The sequence below is a fragment of the Ptychodera flava genome (genome assembly GCF_041260155.1).
Source record: "Ptychodera flava strain L36383 chromosome 3 unlocalized genomic scaffold, AS_Pfla_20210202 Scaffold_27__1_contigs__length_13241970_pilon, whole genome shotgun sequence".
Classification (NCBI taxonomy): Eukaryota; Metazoa; Hemichordata; class Enteropneusta; family Ptychoderidae; genus Ptychodera; species Ptychodera flava.
In genome coordinates this window covers 7,754,142-7,778,518 of record NW_027248281.1, presented here as the reverse complement: position 1 = coordinate 7,778,518, position 24,377 = coordinate 7,754,142, and the positions used below count along the sequence as shown (strand labels likewise).

General features: G+C 36.0%; 1 protein-coding gene across 2 annotated transcripts; it reads left to right on the top strand.

Moving 5' to 3' along the window:
• Nucleotides 1–488: 488 nt before the first annotated feature.
• Nucleotides 489–22,474, top strand: LOC139126341 (polycystin-1-like protein 2). Of its 2 annotated transcripts, none has more exons than XM_070692411.1 (11): nt 489–571; nt 5,633–5,915; nt 11,645–11,715; nt 12,304–12,377; nt 12,911–12,992; nt 13,295–13,617; nt 14,732–14,840; nt 15,449–15,573; nt 16,180–16,408; nt 17,268–17,359; nt 18,724–22,474. In XM_070692411.1, the coding sequence occupies exons 2-11, from the start codon at nt 5,641–5,643 to the stop codon at nt 18,793–18,795; spliced, it is 1,452 nt and encodes a 483-aa protein (XP_070548512.1). In that variant the 5' UTR covers nt 489–571; nt 5,633–5,640; the 3' UTR covers nt 18,796–22,474. The 2 variants fall into 2 exon arrangements, with proteins under 2 accessions (XP_070548512.1, XP_070548511.1); XM_070692410.1 differs by lacking the exon at nt 489–571 and adding an exon at nt 924–1,021.
• Nucleotides 22,475–24,377: the final 1,903 nt, after the last annotated feature.

Genomic DNA, 24,377 nt, shown 5'->3' with positions numbered 1-24,377 from the left:
CTCATTTTCACTTCTTGTCGTAACGCATCAATCTTAGTGCATCCTGTGACTTCTTATAAGCACATCGCGGTAGCCTTTATCTGTACGGTAACTATCAATGCCGTGTTGATATCTGATTGATTTTGTACTCCTTGCCATCACTCTCTCTGGCTCAAAGGAAACAACTGTTCACTGACCCCTAGTTGAACTTTTATTTAATTGCCATCACCTCTCTCTGGCTCAAAGGAAACAACTGTTCACTGACCCCTAGTTGAACCTTTATTTGAAAAATACAAACTAACGTCATATAAGGAATAAAGGCATAAATGATATATTCATCTCTTATGTTTGAAACAGACAAAAATAAAGTAATATACAGAGACACCACGTTTTTTCTTGCAACGTATTTCTGAATGCAATTTTTATTTCAAGATATCAAGTCCTGTCATCTTAAACATGGAGATGATAACAACAGAGCCACCAGGGCCATGCTCATTCAAATTGTATCGCCTAGGATGAAATGTGTTCTCAAGTTTTAAGGTGGCAATAGCGAGTCTTAAAGCTCTTGTCGTGAACTAGGATTCAAAAAGAGGTGAGTCCTCTCATTTATTTACAGAATTTCAAGGCTATATGCCAAATATGTGACTGAACGTAAAGAAAGAACGAACATCATTTTTATTTCCATCTACGCACTCGAAAACAGGACATAAAAGGTTGCCTCGCTGATCAAATTCATAATTAATACTGGGAAATTCTAATTACTAATTACTAATGACTTCGGATCAGACCTGATTAATCAAGCATCATTTTCACAAAAAAGCCAATGACCATGGGAATAGTTACTGAGAAGAAAGTGACATGTGTAGGTATTTAATTAATTCTTTTTGTCTCCGGTATCAACGCAAAGTGGAATTTCGTTGAGGCTAGGTTAATTAGTCAGAGCAAACAATGACACGAACAAGACAGCAGAGCTGTAGGATGGCTCTGTTCAGATGGTTGTGTGTTGGAATCATTTTCAGGGATATTTTGTGCAACGAAACAGGTAAGTGAGGGATAATAACGTACGAATGGCATATTATATGTACAGCAGTAAAATAGGCAATCTTGATTTCTATTCAAGTATCGGAATTGTTTCCTAGACATTATTGTATAGTACTAGTTATTTTGTTGAAGGTACCACTGTTTGGCTTGTGATTACGCAAAAAGTATTGACATTTTCCTTTCCTTTCTAAGACTGTAAATTTAGTGTAAACATCGAAAACGTGAGTGAGTCTGTGAAGAAAACGCCCCTCTATGCGCAAACGCTATTTTTGCAACCTCTTTGAAGCTACACTAATGTTCAAATTTGTAAAAGGGCGACATTTTTCTTTCGTTCAAAATATACATATTATGCCAATCGTTGATACAGAGACATTTCAAAAACGCCCGGTTTTGAATCGATATTCTCATGTGTTCTACTAAAGGCCGGACCCCTCTGGTAATAAACGGGCGCTATAGCCCTTATGACCAGATAAGAGGTTTAAAACAAATGTTACTGTTCAGTGTTCCGCCTTTTGTTGATTCTTTTCTGTTTTTAATTTTGTATTTGTTCAAATTGTAACTCATGATGTCATTTTGTTTAATTTGTGGTTATGTTGTTAGGCTTCTGACCTCTAGCCCTCTACTTTGTGCCAGGTTTGTTGAAAAATTAGTTTGTTTGTTTTGTTTCGTTTTTTTAGGGGGGAATGAGATTAAGCAAAAGAGCGCTGTTTGTTATAAGTCTAGGTAAATTTACATTTTTACTAACGTAAGTGAGAATAGTTTCTCTTCTTGAATCGCTTTCGGAATCTTCGAAAAATAGCCATACAGTAAATTAATTCATCTCGAGACACGATATTCAACCGTCAACAAATGCATACAATATTGCAGTCCCATAGGCTTTGTCGACTCCTGGGACGCAAGGCATTTTAGCACAATAGAAAATTGCAATTTAAAATAATCATCAAGATAGATATATTTTAATGCCGCAGAATTATGGCAATTAATAGTTTATAGGGGCCTACTGTCATTGGATTATGGATCGGTATGATTGCGATTATTTTGCTATCATATATATATATATATATATATATATATATATATATATATATATATATCTCTGTGCCCAATATATATATATATATATATATATATATATATATATATATATATATATATATATATATATATATATATATATATATATATATATATATATATCTGTGCCCAAGTTCAGAGGTTGCCATAAAGCCATTATGTGATAACCGGGAGGGCACATTGTATACATTTTGTACATTTTTACCTCGCGTGCGCATGCGCGCAGCGAGGTTATGGTTTAGGCGTTTCTGTGTGTGTGTCTGTCTGTTAGCACGATATCTCAAAAACGGCTTGGCAGTTTCCGATCACATTTCGCACACACTTTGTTCTTCAAATTTGCAAGAACTGATTAGTTTTTGGTGGTTGTGCTTTGCGAATTTATCAAGTTATGAGTAAAAGAAAATTTGTGGCCTGTATAAGTCTATGGGGGGCTAAATAAGTATGTTTGAGGGCGCTATACTAAAACATTTTACACAAAGTGATTTCTGAATTCAGTCACTCGGCCGCGCTGATCGCTAATCTTGAGTTTGACTGTTGATGTCGTCGTGTCGACGTTTGACTTAAGAATCGTGTGGGTTACTCTGGACATAGCGAACCAAAAGCTAGATTATCGGGTTGATCAATGCATTTTTCTCTGAGAATGAGATGTAGAGTGACACTTTTCAATCTTGTGTGTGTGTCAGCGAATTTATATTCCGGCATGGTTCCGCTGAGATCAGCATAATATTATGGCGACGTATTGACAGTCTGTGTCTTTTAAGTTGCTTTTCAAGATTGTATTAGCTACAGAACCAACAATGACAAAGTTTTTCATGAGATTTCCATGTTGGCATTGATGTTAAATCAGCAGCAGTAGGCTAGCTCCTGCGTACAATAGGTCTGCGTTTCCCGGCGGTACGGTGGTAGGCCGACGGCTTGTACCACATGTACCACACTGTCCACAGGACACCACGTGGTAGAGGCCGTGTGCACAACCTGTACGCAGAGCTTCGAATACACTAGACAGAGTTCGTGCTTCCGTAAATTAGGCATTGAACTTGACAATATAGGCAATAACCAGAATCATCGACCATCGCCTGACAAGTGCACCATAGTCAGCTGTACATGATTGCGTGGCGTGGTGAGCAGGTTCCCATGGGTATTTATTTTTTGAAACGCGTACTTCAAAGGTCACGAACTCATTTTGCTGCTACACGGCGCGGCACAGATGATTTTGAGAAATTCGGGAACAAATTTTGTCATCAATTGACACATTTTCCTTCTTCATAAAAGCCAATACCCCAAGAAGTACTTTACAAAATGTGCACGCGAGGCCATTCAGTTCATATCTGGTGTGTGTGTGTATATATATATATATATATATATATATATATATATATATATATATCACTCCAAGAAATAGACTCAGTCCAACTGCAACTATTGAAGTTATCAGGAAGAAGCGGGAGTACAGCAAAGTCTTGACACAGTGTGGAGAAATGAAAGGCGTTCTCGACCAATTTCGTCAATCTTCAAACGATCTTTATTTAAAAAATAAAAGCGGATAAAATAGAACATGTCAAAGGAAGGTGGAACGACTACAGAAAAGTAAAATCATGATGACAAAACCTTACAAAGACTACAAAAGGCGATAAAAATTACAGTACTCAGAATGAAAACACTGGAATGATGTAAAATACAGGAATAAAAATGAGAATGTGAAAATCGACATAGGTAAAATGGAGAAGGGACTTTACTAACCTAGATCGTGTGAGGTCTGGATGGAGAATTAAATGTCATAGTCGGGGGAGCCCTTAAGTATATGTTGAAGAGACGGAGCAACAAGACCCCCTACCTGGAGAACAGAGAGCGGGGGTGGGGGGGGGCTTACAGAAAAGTAGAAGAGAAATCACCCTTCTTTACGGTTGATTCCAATGGGTGACAGCGTTTCAAGTGTAGTAATGTATGAAAGTTCAGTTTTCTTCTAGGTTGGGTGCTAATAGAGAGCATTTTACAAATGCCGCTTACTTGGAAATGAGTAAGGTTGTGACCGGGTTTGTTGAAGTGTTCGGAGATCGGAGTGGATTTTCTATTGCGAATAGTATAAACATGCTCATGTATACGTCTTTTAAACTCTCTTTTCGTTTCACCAACATATTGTTGAAGACATTTTCGACAGATGATAACATATATAAGGTTGCGTGTGTTACAGGTGATGTTGCCGATAATATTGTGAACTTGCCATTATTTGCGCTTGTAATTGTGGTGGTTTCAGCGACAAATTTAGATTGATTGCATTCACCACAGCGTTTGGTTGAGCCAGGATTAACGGAGTTTGAGGGCCTTTTGAGTCTAGCCCGTACGCGAGATTTCCTGATATTTGGTGGTTGTTTATAGGCAGTGAATGGAACATCGGTTATGGCTTTGGCGATTTCTTTATCATGTGCAATTATTCCCCAGTGTTTGTTAAGAATGTTGGAGATTTTTGGAAGACGGGGATTGAAAGTGACAACAAGAGGTATTCTCTTGTGACGTTTATCGGCGTTTGTGGATTTGGGCGTTATTAATTCTTTTCTGTCAATTGCTTTCACTACATTAATTTGTTTATCATTCTCATTAGCATTGTAACCACGGTTGACAAAATGTTCTTTCATTTGTTTAGTGGCATGGTCAAAGAGGGTTTCGTGGGAGCAAATTCGGCGATAGCGAAGAGTTTGGCTCCATGAGATAGATTTAAACGTATGTTTGGGGTGACAAGAGGTGAACCAAAGGTAGGTGTGGCGATCAGTGGGTTTGCTGTCGATGGAGAGGAAAATTTGGTTGTCTTGGATTGTCATGAGAGTGTCTAAAAAGGGCAGGCTGAGTGAACTATATTCCATGATAGTGCATTTGATTATGGGATGGATTTGATTACAGAATTGGAGGAAATTATGCAGTTTGGTTAGCCCATGTATCCAGATGAAGCGGACATCATCTATGAATTTCCACCTCTGGGGTATAAAATCATGACTATGTTAAATAGATTTTTCGATCTTACCCATGGCAAGGTTTATATATATATAATACTATATATATAATAATATATATATGATAATATATATATATATATATATATATATATATATATATATATATATATATCCCCACGTCACATATGCCCTCTAAAGCAGAGCATTGTAAAAATGTGACAAATTACTTTCAGTAAAAGGTAATAGACAGTCGCAACTTAATGTTTCTTATCCTCTTTTTAGTTTGGGACGTATAACTACAATGTGGTCTTAAATGGTATTGAAATTACATAAATTTGAGTTTTTTGGCCAGAGATTTTGAAACAACAAATGGCATAGACAAATGTGTTATAACTATGATTTATAACACTATCTTCACTATTTCCTTGCCATAAAACTCCAAAAATTCTTAAATTGACGAAGGTAACAATTTTGATTCGCATTGATAAGGGCCAGTAGACAAGAGCAAGAAGATTCACCATGCAGAATCTAAAATCAGTGACGGAAAAAAATATTTACATAAATTTCTTCTCTCTCTATTGTTCTTATAGCTACGGATATGGAGCTGTTTCCAAATTCTACAACATTCTATGAAGCAAATGCTTCCTGCATTTCAAACGGCAAGGTATTGGTCAAAGATCTCGATGAATCAATACATTCAAAGATAATCGCACTAATCATTGGTCAAGGACATACTGATGCAAACTTCTGGATAGACGCTTATTTGACAAAGGACAAAAAAAGATGGCTAACAAGCGATGGTGATGATTTGACAAACTCTAGTCTTTGGGCGCCAGGTGAACCTAAAGGACCTGGTCGTTGTATCCAACTGAGGTCAGCTTATACATTGTGTTACTAGACGAAATCATACATTGAAATATATCTAGCTTTCTAACATATTATCTATCTATCTCTCTCTCTCTCTCTCTCTCTCTCTCTCTATATATATATATATATTGTGTAAGTAGACTACGGTGGCCCCTACACGCCACGGAACTCTATTACTTTTGAATATAAACTCTAATTTTTCTTGACAATATCTTTAATATTTGTAAGAGATTTTATTTCTCCACCGTAGACTTTTAATTTTGTACGGGCAACTTTATCTTAACTTTATCTGAACTTTTAACTTCTCGAAAGTATTTTTAGTTTTAACTTTAAACAAAATATGTTTCTCAAAAGTATTTTTTATTTTGTAAAACAAAAGCAAATATTTTTCAAGATAAAGTCCCCTACACGTCATGGAAAATTACTATTTTTGAACGTAAACCCATTTTTCTTGACAATATATTGAATATTTGTAAGAAATCTTTTAATTTCTGAACGGGGAAACTTTACTTTCAGGGTAAACTGCTTTTGAAAACTTTTAACTTCGAACAAAATCTTTGTTTCTCAAAAGCGTTTTTTATTTCGAAAAGAAATAAAAATTGTTCACAGTAAGAGTTTAAAATTTTTGCCAAGCGCAAACTGAGTTACTTAAATGATATAACCTTATGTTTTTAGAGCAGAAAACTTAAATTCTTAAAGAAAAGTTTTATTTTCCATGAGTAAAATTAATTTCTTTATGGAAAAAAGATTTATTTTCTGAAGACAACAAAACTAATTCCTTTAAGATATATTTTCTATATATGAGACTGGTTTAAGAATTTGGTAAAACTGAACTGAGAAAGAACGAAAAAGGAAGGATGAAAAAGTCAAACTTACGTTTCATCAGAGCGCAATTTAGTTCTGGGGAGAAATATTTCATGTGAGAGCGCAATTACCTATAATGCATAGCAAACTTCCTAGCGAGAGTAAACCACCATTTAACTGTATCACAACGTTCTTGTTGGTCATTTATGTAACCATAATGCATCTAGGAAAATCATATTGCTCGAAACTTGCGAGGACTGGAGGAGTACGATGCCGTATGAAGATCGTACGTTCGCATATATATTCTCAGCGCCATGGACGCTGTTTGAAATTGAGAGGAAGAGTATCATCGTTCGTCGTAATTATGAATGAAACTAAAATCATAAAGAATCACAGTAAACTAAGCGTAACAAGAAACTTAACATTTGCGATGTAACGTTCATTCGATCTCGATTTTACTCATGTCTTATGAAAACACTTCATTGTAGCCGCGGCTCCTATCGAGCTGTCGACGAAGTGGCACAAGCTTCTGAAAACCGCGTATGCCGTACTTTACTACAGTAAACTTCCTCGCTTTAGTACAGCCTACCGCAAAAGTTCAACAGCAATAAAACACTTTGCCGATGCTAAGAATTTAACCCGTCACCTGACAAAATGATGTGTTGACTTTGATACATCATATTCTTAATATATATGTTGGATTCTTGTTCGGTGATACATTTGTCGATTTTGAGCGATGACTCGGCTGTTTACGGCTCGTGACGAGATAGCACAGTACAGTGGTAGTAGCGAACGTAGGGAGCAGACAACAGTGAACGCTCTCGTTTTTCCAAGTTGACAAAAAACAGACAAAGTTTCACAATCATCGATACCGAAAGCCTTGACGTTTTCGCTATTTATTACATTTAGCGCATTTTTCAGTAAACTCCTTTGTGCCCACTCAGTTTTCATCTGCACGAGAATGCCTACAAACAGTTTCAGTACAAAAAAGTGCCGACCCCGTATACCCCTACTTCTGACGTCAGAAGTAGGGGTATAGGGAAATCCTGTAAACCGTATACCTATAGTGTGACGTCACACTATAGGCATAACTGGGACTTATGGTGATAACTGGGAGGGCACATTGTATACATTAACAACCATTTCCCTAAACAAAGAATTTTACTACTGTCTGTAGCTTTCGGGTCTGCCCGGTAAGCAAGACCTTTCGTCAACATGAATGACACTTTGTGAACAATTCGCATTCGAATTAGGCTACTGTATACTGATGGTAAGGTATAGCTGCCGTGGTCACGATTTAATTCTGGGTTATAGCCAGCGATATATATTGCTTCCTTTACTCCACGTCGAAAACAATTTGATTCCTGGTCCAGAACTGGCATGTTGTCATCGTCAAACGTGTGCTTGGTCGCCCTTATGTGGAGACCAACAGGTGATGAATCCCTCTTGTTTTCGTGAGTCCGTTTGTGCAGCCGTCTCTCAGGTTCACCTATGTAGTGGGCAAAGCACTCTCCACATTGCACTTTATACAACACACCAGAATTATTCAACACTTTTGTTTTGGCCTTGGGAGTCACTAGTGTACTTCTGATAATGTTCCTTGGGGTTGTGTGAATATGAATCCCTATCATGGTAAATTTTCGACTCAGAGCTTCTATAACTTCCCTCAAATAGGGCAAAGTAAAATGGCCCTTAGTAGTTGTTTTTCTTATGTTGCTGAGATAGGGTATTGGCTTTTGGACTGCTGGGCATATTCCATGATCACTTCTTACATATAATTCAATGTTATGCGGCTCCGCGTGTTACACGAGTGAACGATGACGTCACACAGACAACAATATCACGTGAATATATATCCATCACATGAACAGTCTTCGTACGATACGTGAGGAGAAATAAGGCAAATTTATTTCGTCAGATCGCAGAAGTATTCCATTGAGTAGAATTTTTGTGGGCCGGATTACTTTCTTTCCAGTGTACGTATAGTTGTGGACGGTCGGTTCCCCCTGGTGATATGCAGATTACATTCATTCATAAATTTCAATCGGGTGTGAAGGCGACCAATCTGGAAACCGCTGTAAGTCACATGGACTAAAATTTTGATACAGAGTCAATAACGTACCTGCCGGGTCTGCCATTCAATGTAGAATGGTCGAGTTATTTATTCGGCACCTTATCACTAATAATGGTTGTTTATTCACTAAAACTTTCCATTACAAAGATACTTTAGGTAATTAAATAGGGCAAAGTAACGGTAGTTCTCTTTCTGAAAAATGTGATGGCCCTGAAAAGGGCTGTTTATTGTTTCGGTTAGATGGCCGATCGGCTTACTGACTTTGGCTGTCATCACTGCTGTCACATATGACTGCTTCACGACAGAGTATGGCGTCGGATGCCTGCCATAATTCAGCTATTGTATTTGTTGTTACGACGTGCCCTTCGTAATCACGACTTGACATGATGAGATGCAAAATGCGATCACTTGGGCATGCACATTTGACATTCGTAATCACGACATGACATGATGAGATGGAAAATGCGATTATTTCGAAATGAAGACTTGACATTCTTACATAAAGAATGCGAGAATTTAACTACAACAAGAATATTCGATGTGAAATTACGTTTGATCATGCACAAGCTGATTCGCGATACAACATGCAAACATGGACTTATGCAATGCAGAATGCGGATATGACACAATGCGATAAAGAATGCGAACACGAGGATATGCGATGCAGGATCATGAGTCGTAGCTTTGAATAAGGCAACCTTTTCAGCAAACTAGGTAGTCTCCTTATATCAACAGTGCACCGGTGTATTTGCAAACATGGCATCGAATTTGAGTAGTCCAAGATTTAGCTGCAGTACTGCACCTCAAGGCTTTCCCTGAGTATTTGGGTCGGACGGCAAAACCAGAGCTACAGGTCATACCGTACAGAAAGTGCACAGATGGCCGATGGGGATTCCGTTCGGGCGTCTGAGAAGTTAATTCGGCGAATTTGACATTCCTTTCCTTGTCGGTTTACCTTCAAATACCATTTTACACATCAGGGATATCTTGCTATTTCTCACTACAAGCGACGCCATGTTTGGAAGAGATGATATCACACTTTTTTGCGTTCACATTTACGTGCTTCTGTAAGTCATATAGTACGCAACGTATTACTTTTCTAGGTGATTATTTCACCCAAATATGCTAATTTCACCCGAGAAGTCTTATATCCGCAACCAAATACCCGAGAGCACCGTTTATTACCTCTTATTATTTCATTTTACGTTCAGCATTTTGATATTTACCAATCCTGTCAAATTTTCAGACCATTATAACAAGGCTTATAACAAACAGTATCCCTTTATTGTTTTAAAAATGTTTGCAGAAAAAGACTCGAATTCAAGTATACATACAGCGTCGCCGCAAGCTGGTCGCGCTGAGCAACGGTATTAAAAAGTAATATGCAGAAAAGAGGTCTCGGTTGAAGACGTAGAACGGGGTATAATTCGGACTTTTTAACCGTCCTTTATATATCACAAGGGTGGTGATTTGGGGCATTTCATGTGATAAAGATAATTACATATACCAAACTTCTGTTTAATGTGGAGCGAATCGATGCGTTTTGATTCTTCAGTCAAACATATGGTATTAGCCCTATGTGTCAAGGACCTGATCACTCCAAGCTTGTGTTCTAGGGGTTTGTGGCTGTTGAAGCTTAGGCATATGTTTGTCTGGGTTGTTTTACCATACACAGAGAACTCTAACGATCCAAGGTTTCCTGATGACAAGGCAGTCTAGCATGGGAATAACATTGTATTTCTCAAAGTCGATCATGATTTAAATGCCTGGATGCGCCTATTGTTGAGATGTAAGTGAATTCCTGACAATAAGGTCGCTTGATGATTGTCATGGTGTCATTTACATATTAGCAACAAAAATCTAGGAGGATGATGTAAGGTGCTTAGAGCCCGTTTCTCGAAGAATTCTATGAATATATCGGCGAAGACCGGACTGACAGGGGAGCCCTTAGTCGGTCCGTCTGTTTGTTGGTTAAACGTCCCCTCGTTTATGAAGTATGTTGTAGTGAGACCGATTGAAAATAATTTAGTGATTAGCTCTGGCGTAAGGGTAGTCCTCACAGGCAGCGTAGGGTCGTTTTCAAGTTTCTCCTCTGTTATTCAAGCTCTAATTGTTCTTGAGATTGGCACACTTGTGAAAAGTGTCATAGGACACTAGACGTACGTCTGTTAGGATGAACTTTGAAAACAAATTCTGAAGATAAAACATAGGTTTCACATGATATTATGGAGCGGGACTTTCCTTTAAGAGCATGCCTGACACAAGAGGGCGTTCCCATAGAGTGTAATGTATAGAGTTATCACATTACTGAAAACAGGAACATACGTGCTTAAACAATGAATAAATGAATTTCTTACAGCAAATTAATTCTCCTTTGCGAGTAACTAAATAACTATATATATATATATATATATATATATATATATATATATATATATATATATATATATATATATATATATACAGATTTCCTCCTAGGTAAGAACAGTGTTCAATGTTAAGCTGAGCGTTATAAATAAATAAATAAACAAACAAACAAATAAATAAATAAATAAATAAATAAACAGATTACTTAGTACAGAGTAACGAAATATAAGTTTCACACATCCTTCAATTAAATATACATATATATATATATATATATTATATATATATATAATATATATATATATATATATATATATATATATATAATATAATATATATATATATATATATATATATATATTAAAACCCATGTTCTTTTCAACTGTCCTTTCCTCTATCAAATTGCTTTTCATGTGCTGATTGAAAGCCAGAAGGCTAGAAACGGGGTTATTTGCAATGAAAATTTACTTACGTCATTCTCTTTATCTAGAGCTTCAAAAGGCCATGCTTGGGACGTTGGTCTCTGCACCGTATCTAAAATGTACATATGTGCATCGGCAGGTAAATGTGACCAATTCTAAAAGTCTTAACATAGGATATAAACGATCACTGTTTATGGTCTGCCTTCATTTAACATTTTAAACTGCATTAAGCAAAATGATTTGATCTACGTATCAGCCACCATGTCGAGAATGGCTCACGTGTATGCCTCTCACCAAATATATGAAGCAGTACGCAAAAGTGAAGCAGAAGTAAGCCCTTAAGAGGTGTTTTGGTAGCAACAGAAAAATTGGATATAGTTGAATCTTTTTTTTCATGATTACTACAAGAATAGTCATGTTCTATATATATATATATATATATATATATATATATATATATATATATATATATATATATATATATATATAGAAGCAGGATCAATAGAAGCCTCAAAATTATAACGTTTACGAATCTTTTTTACATTCGTATACTTTCACATATTGCTCTATGCCTTATTGTTTTACAAATGCAACTTTGCTAGGTTCTGTGCATGGAGTGCTTAGAGCAAAGAAAGAGCTCGTTTCTATGCCCCATGATGCAGCATGCATAGATGCTTCCTCTCAAGGGTCCAGCTATTCAGCAAACATCATTGTTTTGTCTGACCAGGTGTAGAAAACGTTGATCCGACTATTGTTGTGCCGTCTCCGAGCAGTACATCGGATTCTTTTATAATATCACAGGTAATTCAAGTGAAAAAATCGTGGTAATTGTTTTGTATCCGATAAAATCAACTTTTATACTGTCCGTCTTACGTCTATTTGTATATTGTAGCCAAATTTCTGCAATATTATATCATACGAAATAATATACAATTTCAATAACATCTTATTCTAGGTTAACAAGGATTTTTTTTCTTCTATAAGCATAAATGTATATTAGAAAAAAGCTGACAACAACATGTATCAGGGAAAGGCATGACATACTTCATGGTATATCTATATTCCCAAATGGTAAATGAAAAATTTAGGAAAGCGTATTTTTTGGTTCTATTCGCTTCAGTCATTTCTATCGTTAACATTACCTATGCGGACTAAAGCTATTGGCCTATTGAAGAGTACTTCAATCTTTGACATTTACCGCTATCTTTACACTTGTACACGATTTTCATGGTTAAAAATATCACAATTACCACGAATACCGCATTTCTAGCAAACCATATTTTTATACAATACACATTCAATTTGTCAACATTTTTATTACTTACTGCGTTTAGAGCATCGATAGAATCTACGATAATATCCTGCAAGCTATAGAGAAAAACTCAACACTGAACGAGCGCATCAGATTGGCTGAAGGTTGGTTTGCATTTCAGTTGTTTAGTGTATGTATGTGTGTGTGTGTGTGCGCGCGCGTGTGTCTGATGATGACGTTTATTGTTTGAACTGCAAGCTGTAAATGTATCTTCCGACAAACTAAAAATCCACGTGTTTAATGTACCTGAATGTTCTGGGTTGATGATATTGTCAAAACGTATCGTTATTGAGGTCAAAAGTTATTTCTGTATATATAAGTACTCTTTCGAGATACGTGTGACCAAAGGTATCATTATCTTAAGAAGAATCCTTTCAATTTAAAAGTTTTTTCATGTGCTTTACAGGAATATTCAATGATATACAAGATATAATCGACAACGTTTTGCCATTTGTCAGCGAAGACATTGATCTATCAAAACCCGGAGACTTCACCGAAACACTTATGGCAATCGTTGATAGTCTTGGAATGTTCATGCTTGAAAAAATGACCAGTGGCAGTGGTGCTATTGTACTTCAAACTTCTTCACTCGTTCTGAATGTTGAAAAGAACTCGATACAGAGCCTATGCGATAGTACTGTGATGGTTGACCCTGGCAGCGGACTCGAAATCCCCACGAGGAAGTATATTTTCCCCTATTTAAGAGAAAACGTTACTGTTAATAGAATGGTACGTGTCTTTTCAAAGAGGTATTCAGATCAGGATTGTTGTCATCGTCGCAACCAAAACTTAAATTTAGCCAAACTGTTGGCATGTTATTTCCCATTCTTTAAACAACAGTATTGAAGCATTGAAGAGGTTGTAGTTAAATATTTCGCTTGAAGTGATTTCCGAACATAATTTGTGCGACAAGGCTTCCCAGGCATACAAAGCTGCATTAAATAATGAAGGTAACTATTTTGTTTTACAAACAAAAACATGCTACAACAAATTGCATTATAGTGTATCGAAAAACTGATGAAAACAACAGTAAAATCGATGTGGTCAACTATCACATTACATTGTCTGGTGCAATTATCAGCTAGGCGGTAATAGATGAATCAACTCCATCTGCAAAGGATGAAACATTGTCTGGCAGGAGGTCAGACGCCGGTGCTAGTGTTATTGATCGGCTGGTGTTGTTCTGTTATAGCCTTACCTCCTGCTAAACATTGTTTCCTCTTTTGCAGACGGAGTTGATTGCCCTCTTATCGTTTAGCTGTTAATTGCACAGACAGTATAATATGATACTGTCTTTTCCCATAAAATGCGACTAAAAACCGTTGTCAATATCGAATTTCCTGTTGTATATTGATTTTACTATTATTCTCATCAGTTTTTCGATACATTATAATGCAATTGGTTGTATTCATGCAACAGTCGCTTCTGAGACGCATGCTTGATAGAGTCATAAGCAGGCTGAGAATTTTGCTTACAGACATGTTCATCAAGTCTGAGATAATCAGAATTTGAAATGGCTGAAAGTCTCTATTTCATACACAAGTCCGTCAAAGTCGTCCTCTGTTCATTACTTTGTAAAAAATCTGAGACAGTCCTTTAAAATTGTTTGTCAGACATTTTTATTTATGTATCACTAGGCGTATGTCTGGACTGAAGCAATGTTATTTCAATACACGCAAAGCGCGAATAATTGATCGAAAACACAAGACCGTTTTCGTACATCACAGTGACTGTTACCAATTTGAAAGTATCGCGACTATTTTGTTTTCATCTATCTTCGATTATAACTATAAATAATCCAATCAAATAATATTACAAACGGACATGTTTTCTTCTACTCTAGATATTTCTTCTAAAGGCTGATGTTCAACAAATATTAAACATGACAGAACAATTTACAACAGACATATTGACCTTGGCATTTAAGAATGAAGACGGAGAAGAGATCAAAGGTATTCAGCATCAAACTATCAATTGATTCTACAACGCATTTCAATATTAACTGTTAAGCGCTAACTATTTCATTAATAATTTCAATGTGATGAACGGCTTTACATTTTTTATTCGGCTAGAGGTGAAGAAGGTAGTTTGCAAAAATTAGATGGCACTCAGAATATACAATGTATCAAAGTGTAATTTTGTCCTTACATTACCAAGAAGTAGCTGAGGGGAAGACGCTTGGACAGGGCGAATTTATATATTTACAGTATGAACGCTCATATTAATCAGCAAAAGTCTGCCACAAAAGTATTTATTCAAACAAGTGGTCGTACATAAACATATAAGCATAGTAATAATTTATATGCTGGTCATTATAACACATGTTTTGCGATGCTGCGGAAAATAGAGCTCGAAGTTTAGAAACAAACTGCGAGGAAGACTTCACGATAATTTAGGATGAAGATGCCACCTGATACATTGCATAAACTGCCTTAAGATTGTAATAAATTCTAACAGGCACTAACGCAAAGTCAAAGCCATGTAATTTGCTTACCAATATGTATTGTGTGGTCATGAGCACGATCGTGAGAAACCCTTTGCTCAAAATAATTACTTTCAGTACAAAATGCCACGAAGGAAATCGGTATTTGGCTCGGTTATCGTCGCAAATCGTTAAATAAAACGATGGTGATAGGGCAGTATGTTGAAGCCGACGCTACTACGCAGTACATGTTTGAGACTATGGTAAGTACTTCCTCTTCTGATCATTGTAACTATCTTTGAGAAACTCTCCCTATTCGACATTTGATCTATATCAAGGAAACTATCTGTCATATCTGGTGATTTTCCTCGTCATTTCTGATCGTTACGCCCTCAGTAACTTTTCCTATCTATTGATATACGACCTATATAATTCTATTTTAATCTTGATATGTGCCTTCACATAATTATAACCTATAATAATAAGTTAGGATAAACGTAAATGTTCCTGTGTATGTTAAAGCCGTTATCCGTGACGGGGTCTTGAGTCCGGGAACTTACTAAATAAGGCAAATATCTTTACGAGAATATTATCATGTACTGTATGTTTTGTTTAAAAACAAGGCTGAACAGCGTAAGTTATTGTAAACTTATATTCTGTGACTACGTAAGCTAAAACACTGAATATGCCTACAGCAACCATTGCATAAAGTTCAGGTAACAAAGAAACGGAACTGCATGTACAAATTAATTTGTGATAGAAATCAAAGGATATTGGTTGTTGTCAGGGCGGCTGTGTGAAAATGGGTACCATAGTTGTTAAGTTCCCGAACTCTGTTTGTTCATATGGATTATGTCGTGATTACTCAGGCGCCCAAGCCCTACCATGCCATTCAAATAGTGTTGGAAACTTATGAACATGTCTACGAGAACACTACAGCACATGTGTCAACTGGATTACCGGGAAATGGCAGCCGAGATGGAGGTGTGACGTTTTCCAGAGAAGTAATATTTAATGGGAGCATTGCTAACATCTTCCTACCGGAAAATAAAATAACCCGAACAGGAAGCTATTATGTGACGTTTGATCTCACTAACAGTAGGTGCCACGATATTTAAATTTATATTTAATCTTTCTGTAAAATCTCTGTCAAACTCTAGTATTAAGGAGAACTAATGGTGCATATGCATTTTCCCATATTTGATGTTAAACACTGCTTTCTTAGTTCTTAGTCGTGTACATCGCCCTTTGAAGCAAAAGAATGGGTTCATTCTATACACCAACCAATGCCGCTTCCACGGCAAAAGAACGTGTTTTGGCTATGTCGCATCGAATGTGAATTTTATTGCACCGCAACATTCTAAATTTCCTTAATAACTCTGTCGAAAAACAATAGATGATAAGTTGCAAAGCAATTTTTTCTGATTGGCAAAAACAGAGAAAATAGTTTTGTTACTCTTCCTGTGCGTGTCAATCTTGGCTAGCAGCATCAGCAGTTTCCTTGGTCGAGTGTGCTGTATATATGTAAGAATGGCAATGTGTTACTCAGAGGGAAAAATGAGATTACATTTGTATATTAAATGGACATTACTTCACCATCCAATTATCCCAAATTAGCTGCAATCATGTTAAATGAAAAACCACGCCATCGCATGATTTTGACAAAAGGCCGTTGATGACAAACAAAATGAATATTTTTGGCCCAAGCATATCCTAAATATATCCTAATCAACCTTGTTCTTACTGAAGCAAAAACGACCATCTATTTCCCTGTCGTTTAGCAAACATCGAATCATAGATCTTCCTTTACTCTGTGACATTTACTCGAATATAGGAGCATGCCTTTGAAGTTCAGGTTACTCGTCAACACTCCAAAATCCATTTTTTGTCAATATTATAAATAGCCCGTTAAAAGACTTATAATGGTCACTAAGTTTGTCTCGTGTTTGGATTTCAGGTCATGGAGTCGAATTCCACGTGACAACCACTTTACACAGATGTAGTTATTCTGTTGATAACACTAATTCTTGGCAAAGCAGTGGTTGTAAGGTTCGCATTTCTTATTTTGGCGGTGTGCACTTCGACATGATAGTTTATCACATGCATAAGCCAATACGGGATTTATTCGGTGGTCGTTCTACGTACCGACCTTCGGTGTGCTCGTCAATGTAAACAAACAACATGGCGGCTGGTATTACTCTAACGATCAAAATGTGTGTGATGTGAAAATATCGTAAACAATCATGATAATTAGAATCTCACAAAATACCCCAACTAGGCAAATTTTTGAGTCTCCTTGTTTTAGTTTTGTCGCCAACACAAGAGTGTACCGCCTGTATATTCCGAAATTACGTGAATAATTTGCGGAAACAACGAACTCGAAGCTGGTCGCGTTACCGTGGGTTCCTTTGGCATTGCAACCAGTACAGGGTCAGGCGCAACGTTTACAGTGTTCGCGCCGTCGAGATTCAGTCGATTTGTGTTCCCGAAAAATAGCGTATCTTCGTCTGAGGTAAATTCTAGGCCCATGCTATCTTAGAAATAGTGCATAATTTTGCGGAAGGTACGTGTAAACCGAGAGGTCGTCTAGCATTTGCTCCACACATGAACGAACGTGAACGCCGTCTTCCTCGGTCACGCAACGGACGACTGGAAATGATTGACAACTTGCGCACGGCTTATTAATATTATTCATAAAGTAGTTCAAAAGTTAAAACGCGGAATTGTCATGGAAAACTTCTTTTACTTTGCAAAAAATAACGAATTCTTGGCTTGTGCATGTGATAAGTATATTATTCCCTAAGCTCGGAAAATGCTCGTGACGTAATTAACGTATCACCACTCGTCTTCGACTCGTAGTGACACGGTCATTACGTCACTCGTATTATCCTTCGCTGGACTATCTAATTATTCCAATTCAAACTTTTTCAAAAGGCGATACTGAGTATTCGTTTCCTGACATTAGACCCTGACCCTGACGTACACAAGCAAAAGTGCAACCGTCTGTTTTAAATTATTTCTCCAACGTACTGTACTGAATTTTATTTAAGCAGTTGCAAAAACACTATTGTTCCATCCATATGTGCGTTTGTTATTTTTGCTATATAATCCATCTCCAGTGTAATTACCAGGTAATAAGCCATCTTGCCGTAAATGATACGCCATTTTGCGTATTCACTTTTATTTCATTATGACATATAATCTAACACGTCCAGCATTTGGCCGTATTTGACATAATCTTCTTCTTAATGGCCAATATCTTGATGGCTTCCGTGGACGTTCAGGCAAAACGATGAAGTGCAATAGTAGAAACGTTTGACTACCTCAGCCCGAAAAGAAAATATCGTGGTTGTTCTGAGGAAATTGTTATTTTTAGCGCCCTCGTCTATTAATACAGGCCAATTGCCTTTCAGGTATCTCCGAAGTCCAACGTCAATTCCACTGTATGCTTGTGCAATCATCTGACAACGTTTACCGCAGTGTGATTTGAAGTACTGGTGACTGCTACTTTACCAAGGAGATACAAAATGGTTGATGATACTGGAACGATTCCGGAGACAACTCACAATTTGCATATTTGTTGTAACTGTTAACGTCTGCACGTTTGATTTGAAACTTCATTTTGAATCAAATGATAGAGAACAGCGACAAAGTAAATTTGTTGACAGTTAGCCTGATGGTCACTTTGTTTACGTAAAGTGTATCGCTTATTTTGAGGAATGTTTTTTACTAGTTCATTTTGAATTCGCTAAAAATCCTATAATTTACCGCGCAAAGTTTATTATCCATGTTTCAAAATATGGCTAAAAATACAAATTTCACTGTCGTTGTAACGTTCACTAAGTTAACAGTCCCATGGTTATGCTAACAGTGGTTACAGTTGGCTCGTCAATCTGACGATCATTTACACCCTCGCCGTCATTCAACCTTTTCCATCTGCCGGCACAGGCCAGATTTTGGTATCCTTGCAGTGATAGTCCAATACCTTTTCGCAATATAATACATAGAGTAAGATATACAGAAATAAATAATTCCCTTCCGTTGGTCATGACACAAAACCTTTTACTCCTATATAACGTTTTATTTAAACGAGTGTCGAACGTCTCCATTAAAATACAGAAGGTATATTGTCCAGGTGCGAATTTGTTACAAGTTTAGTTCATGAGCAGCAGTCTCAGACATTTTGAGGTTCTTATGCCTTATACGAGTTTAAATGTCAACAATGATATTAATTGATGCGCAGTTTACAACCATGGCATAAGAAAGCAATAATAACTGAATCCCCCTTTGGATTAATGATAATATAATATTAAACAGTCTTTGTGATAACAGTACTCAGACACTGAACCTGTGACATACGGTGAATTATAGTAAACCTTGTTGTTACGCGGTATCAGATACAGAACGGAATGCTGAAACGTTGGTCCACTATCCTAATTGGCAAGAGGTTTACATCGAAAAATACTACTTAATTAACAAATTTTAGAAGCCGCAGAGATTTGCACAGAAACGAAGATAGCCTGATGTCCAATGGTAAATTCAATATTTTAAATTGTATGATAGTGTAGGTATCACACATTCTTAATTTTAGTAATAAGAGGAAGAAACCCCCCAGTCCATTTGATTGATGTAAGCTTAAAATATAATATATTTATTATATGAATTTAGGAATTCTGCAAAGAAAATGGATTAGTTAAGCTCTTTCATGTCTTCATGTCACGTTTTGAAACGAAACTATATTTTAGCAACTTGACTATTTGTTTCTCTTAAATACATCAATGACATGAGGAGAATTGAAATTAAATAAACTTTTGAAAATGTATGTTACCTATCAGCGCAATTCCACCCGATGGATAAATGCATTCTACTTTAAACTTTTACAGACAAAATACAAATATTACTTAGATAAGCGACACCATTGTCAGGCTATATCGTAGTATTGTATGATAACTTTTTCACAGAACGGTTACAGGTAAATGGTATTAAAGATTAGACCAGAATAAATAAAGTGTTCCTAAGAATACCTGCTTCTACATTATCCAATTTAGAATTAAGTTTGAAATTTAAGCCAAACCAAAAAAAATATGTTAGTTTTGTCGGTGATGGCGCTCTTTTGTCTCTCGAGTTTGAGGGTTCTGTAACGGGGCAATGTGGAAATGGCCAGAATTCTCTGTGCAACGCAGCCTTTATATGTAATACCTCGATTGCTGTCCACAGTTTGTTACATCTACACTTCAACTTGAATAAGTTGTCATTAACAATGAAACTAGTAGGAAATTTTGCTGATTTCTACGAAAAATTAAGCAATCACTCGCCGACTCCGCAGTTTTGCCAAAGATTTGGGGTAGAACAGTGCATTTGTCCCCGGCTTTACTTTAAATATGAAGCATTAATTGCGTGTGTGCCTTTTCGCTAAATGTTCAGTTAGCTATAATGATTCCTTTAATAAGTAAACCCCGACTGCTGCGTTTATGTTGAAGGTCCTAAATATCATTCTTCTAAATAAGGGAAACTTTTAATCGTGAATAAAGATTTATATTAAGTTTTGTATGTTTGATGACACTTTTGAAATACATAAACAATTTTTTTTAGGATTGTGCCAGATTTAATCATCTTAAGTGAGGGAATTTGCCTTGATGCATAATACGAGAAAGATGATCTTTAAATGCTTTATTTAAAAAATGAGGGAAACTACCTAAATGATTGTATGAACCGTGTTCTCATTATTGCTATCTTTACAACTTGCAAGGTTTCTTTCAATATCGGAGATAATTGTGTTTTTATGCTGTTTTCATAATACATAAGCAAGGAAAATAAATTGAAAATAACATACAAATTGCGACAGAAAACAAATTGCATACTTAGCAGTTTGATAAATTGACTTTATGCTGTACTTTAACATGTGATTCATGTGGCCTTTTACTTTTGTTTGTGATGATGTGATAGCTTATATCTTTTCCACTTCACTGAATCTATAAGTTAAAAGTTGAAGTGAAATTCTATTTTTCTCGGGAGAAACTCCAGCATTGTCTTCAAGAACAATGATGACATTCAGCGGTCTGCGTTCAATGAGAAAAATCGTAAAATATTTTATATGGACATTTGAAACTCAAAACTGCAACCTTCTACAGAAAAAATAAAGATTAGTTTTCATCAACATAACCAGACGATATAATAAAATTGAAGTACCATACCGGCATCAAAATGAGCTTGCATAAGACAGAAACCATAAAAAGTTTCAAAAAATGTGAATACGAATGTCTCTTTCCATGACGTTTACTATTCCAAATTAGTATTTTCAATTTTTTACACCTTTTCAAAAATGCTTGATTTTTCATAAGATTTGGACTTGATAAATATTCTAAAATTCAACATGATCCTCAGAACGGATATGCCAAAAACAGTCTTAGAGATTACATTATAAGACGACTTGTGAACATGTATGTCAAATTACCATGTACTGACCAAGTTTTACATTCAGTATCATTTTAACTTCTTTGTATTTACATTGTAGCGGTTCAATTATAAATATTTCAATTTACAGTGCCCTTTGGACAAAAATAATACAAATCCTTAAGTCTATTGCTTCACCTTCTAATAAGTAGTGTTAATGATTATAAACGAGCAGAGTACTTGTATTTCCAAAAAGAGCATGATTTTGATAAGGTATCACAACAGGAAAAGAAATTTCTTTTGTACCGGGGGAACATGAGTGAAATATGATTAAGGGTTTCGTCAAAACCTGGAGAACAAAATTGTTCCGGCAAATAATAGATTTTAGACACGTTGTGACACGATTAACATCCTGCTTTTTATAACTCATAATTGGGAACTTCACTCTTATACTTTCTGACAGGCACTGTAACCCTTCATTGCTGTATCAAATACAACAACATGCAGAAAATTTACATGGTCGAAATTGCCCCCCCCCCCTAAAGGCTTGAATTGGAGCGAAGTTCTCTAGATATACATAGTTCTGGAAAATATACTGATTTCAACTCATTTCTTACAGACACAGTTCATGTCGATTCATATTGTATATTCGACATTTTTACCGTATTAGGCCTACAGAAGGGTAAACGGCCCAAAGAATATTTTTGTTTTATTGATATTGTTATATTTACGTAAAATGTACCGCATTAAAATAAAGAGATATAAACGTTCAAAAGAATATCTTTCTTATATCGATAAGATTCTCAAAGGTTTTACTTATCTTTACATTATATACTTCTTTTTTCATATCCTGGTTAAAGTAGTTCCGGTTTTTAGCTCACATGTTCACACACATGAGCTTATGTCATAGCGATGTCTGTCTGTCTGTCCGCGTGTGCGTGTGTGTGTGTGTGTCTGTCCGCTTACACAATAACGAAAAACACCCAAACAGATTCAAGTCCGATTTGGTAGATAGGTACCATATATTACTTGCAAGAACTTATTAGATTTTGGGTAGTATGGCTTGCTTATAAATTAAGTAATGACGTATAATTTTTTATGGAGACAGTTATGACATATATCAAGAAATACTGTACAACATTGCATGCACTTTTCACAGATGACAATCACAGACAATTGTGATGATACTGTGAAAGTCATGTCAATTATGTGCGCATTTGCATATTTAATGAAATTTCGTTATTAGTGACATAACGCTGAAATTCTCGTACCAAATTTGATGATTCATGCAACAAAGATTGATCTGATACATATCTAAGTGTACTGAAAAGCATTGGGCAGTTTCAAGTTAATAAATAGTTCGTTTACATATTAATTTAAGTTTTGTAATTAGTGATTTAACTCTAAGAGTACTGTGCGAAAATTGATGAAACCAGCTACATACAATGATAAAACAGATATCCGACTGTTCCTTGAAGTGTAGTACTATTAATGAGGCTGCTGTAAAACACGTGAGCGCATTCAGTTCACATCTGGTTTTATTATGGGTATTTATTGATTTCGCGTGACCAGGTATGTTAATAAAATGTTTTTGTGTCCTTTATCGGACTCCGTACCAACGAAAGGGAGAGTTATTTTTGTCACGTTTAGAATGTCAAGACTAGGAAGTCACACTTGGGACTTATTTTATTAACTTTAAAGATTTTCATTTTATAACAGTAACATGATGGTAATATACCAAAATATACAGCAGAGAAAGTCTTTCTTATGCGTAACACAGAGTTGAAAAACTAAGGATTGTTTATAGACGGACAATTTACCATCAATGAAAAAAAACCAGACAGAAAGCAATAAGTAGTGAATACGATAGGGATTGTTCTGATAATGATGGGACAGAGACCGAGAATAACGTTAATAAATTATGTAGAATTGGTGAAAATTGACCTGGCGTAACGAAAATAAAGTTTAAAAAAGAAAACTAAGAGTTACAAGTATAGAGAGCAAAAGAAAAATAACAACATATAAAAACAATGTGATTAGCTTGCAACAACAAACTTGACCCAGCTATATTAATTCCAGCCAGAGTGTGATGTAGTTAAATATATCAAATTAGTTCCTTCATTCACTAAAGATGAGTTAGAATACTACTTTTCAACATTTCAGAAAAAAGTCAGTTGTATCGAGAAGCCAGTTTTTTTAATTTGTACTGGACCATCTTATTACAAATTGCATTAGTCGGAAAAGCCCATGATGTATCCTCGTCAATATCTACAATCAACGATCACATGACAACTACTGTCAAAATAACAATTTTGTCAGCTTACGGGTTAGTATGAGAAGCTTATAGAATGATATTTGGCAATCGTTAACGTCAATCCGTACATCCACAGAAAGTAGCATGTATTTTTTATTCATCAAAATAGGAAATGTTTGAAATGTGAGAAAACTTGTTCTGATAGAGGGAATGAAAATAACGTTCCTTGGACATAGTAACACGTTTGAATAAACAACAATGGTTTAATTTAAACAATGTCAGGCAGCTGTCGGTTGATTACGAGTTGGTCCACAGAGAGTATTTACCTGAAACAACGTACAATGTATTTGCAACAATAAGAAAAGATTTTTCATCTGTTGACAGACATTGTACAATTTAATGTCTACTTTGTTAAAAACA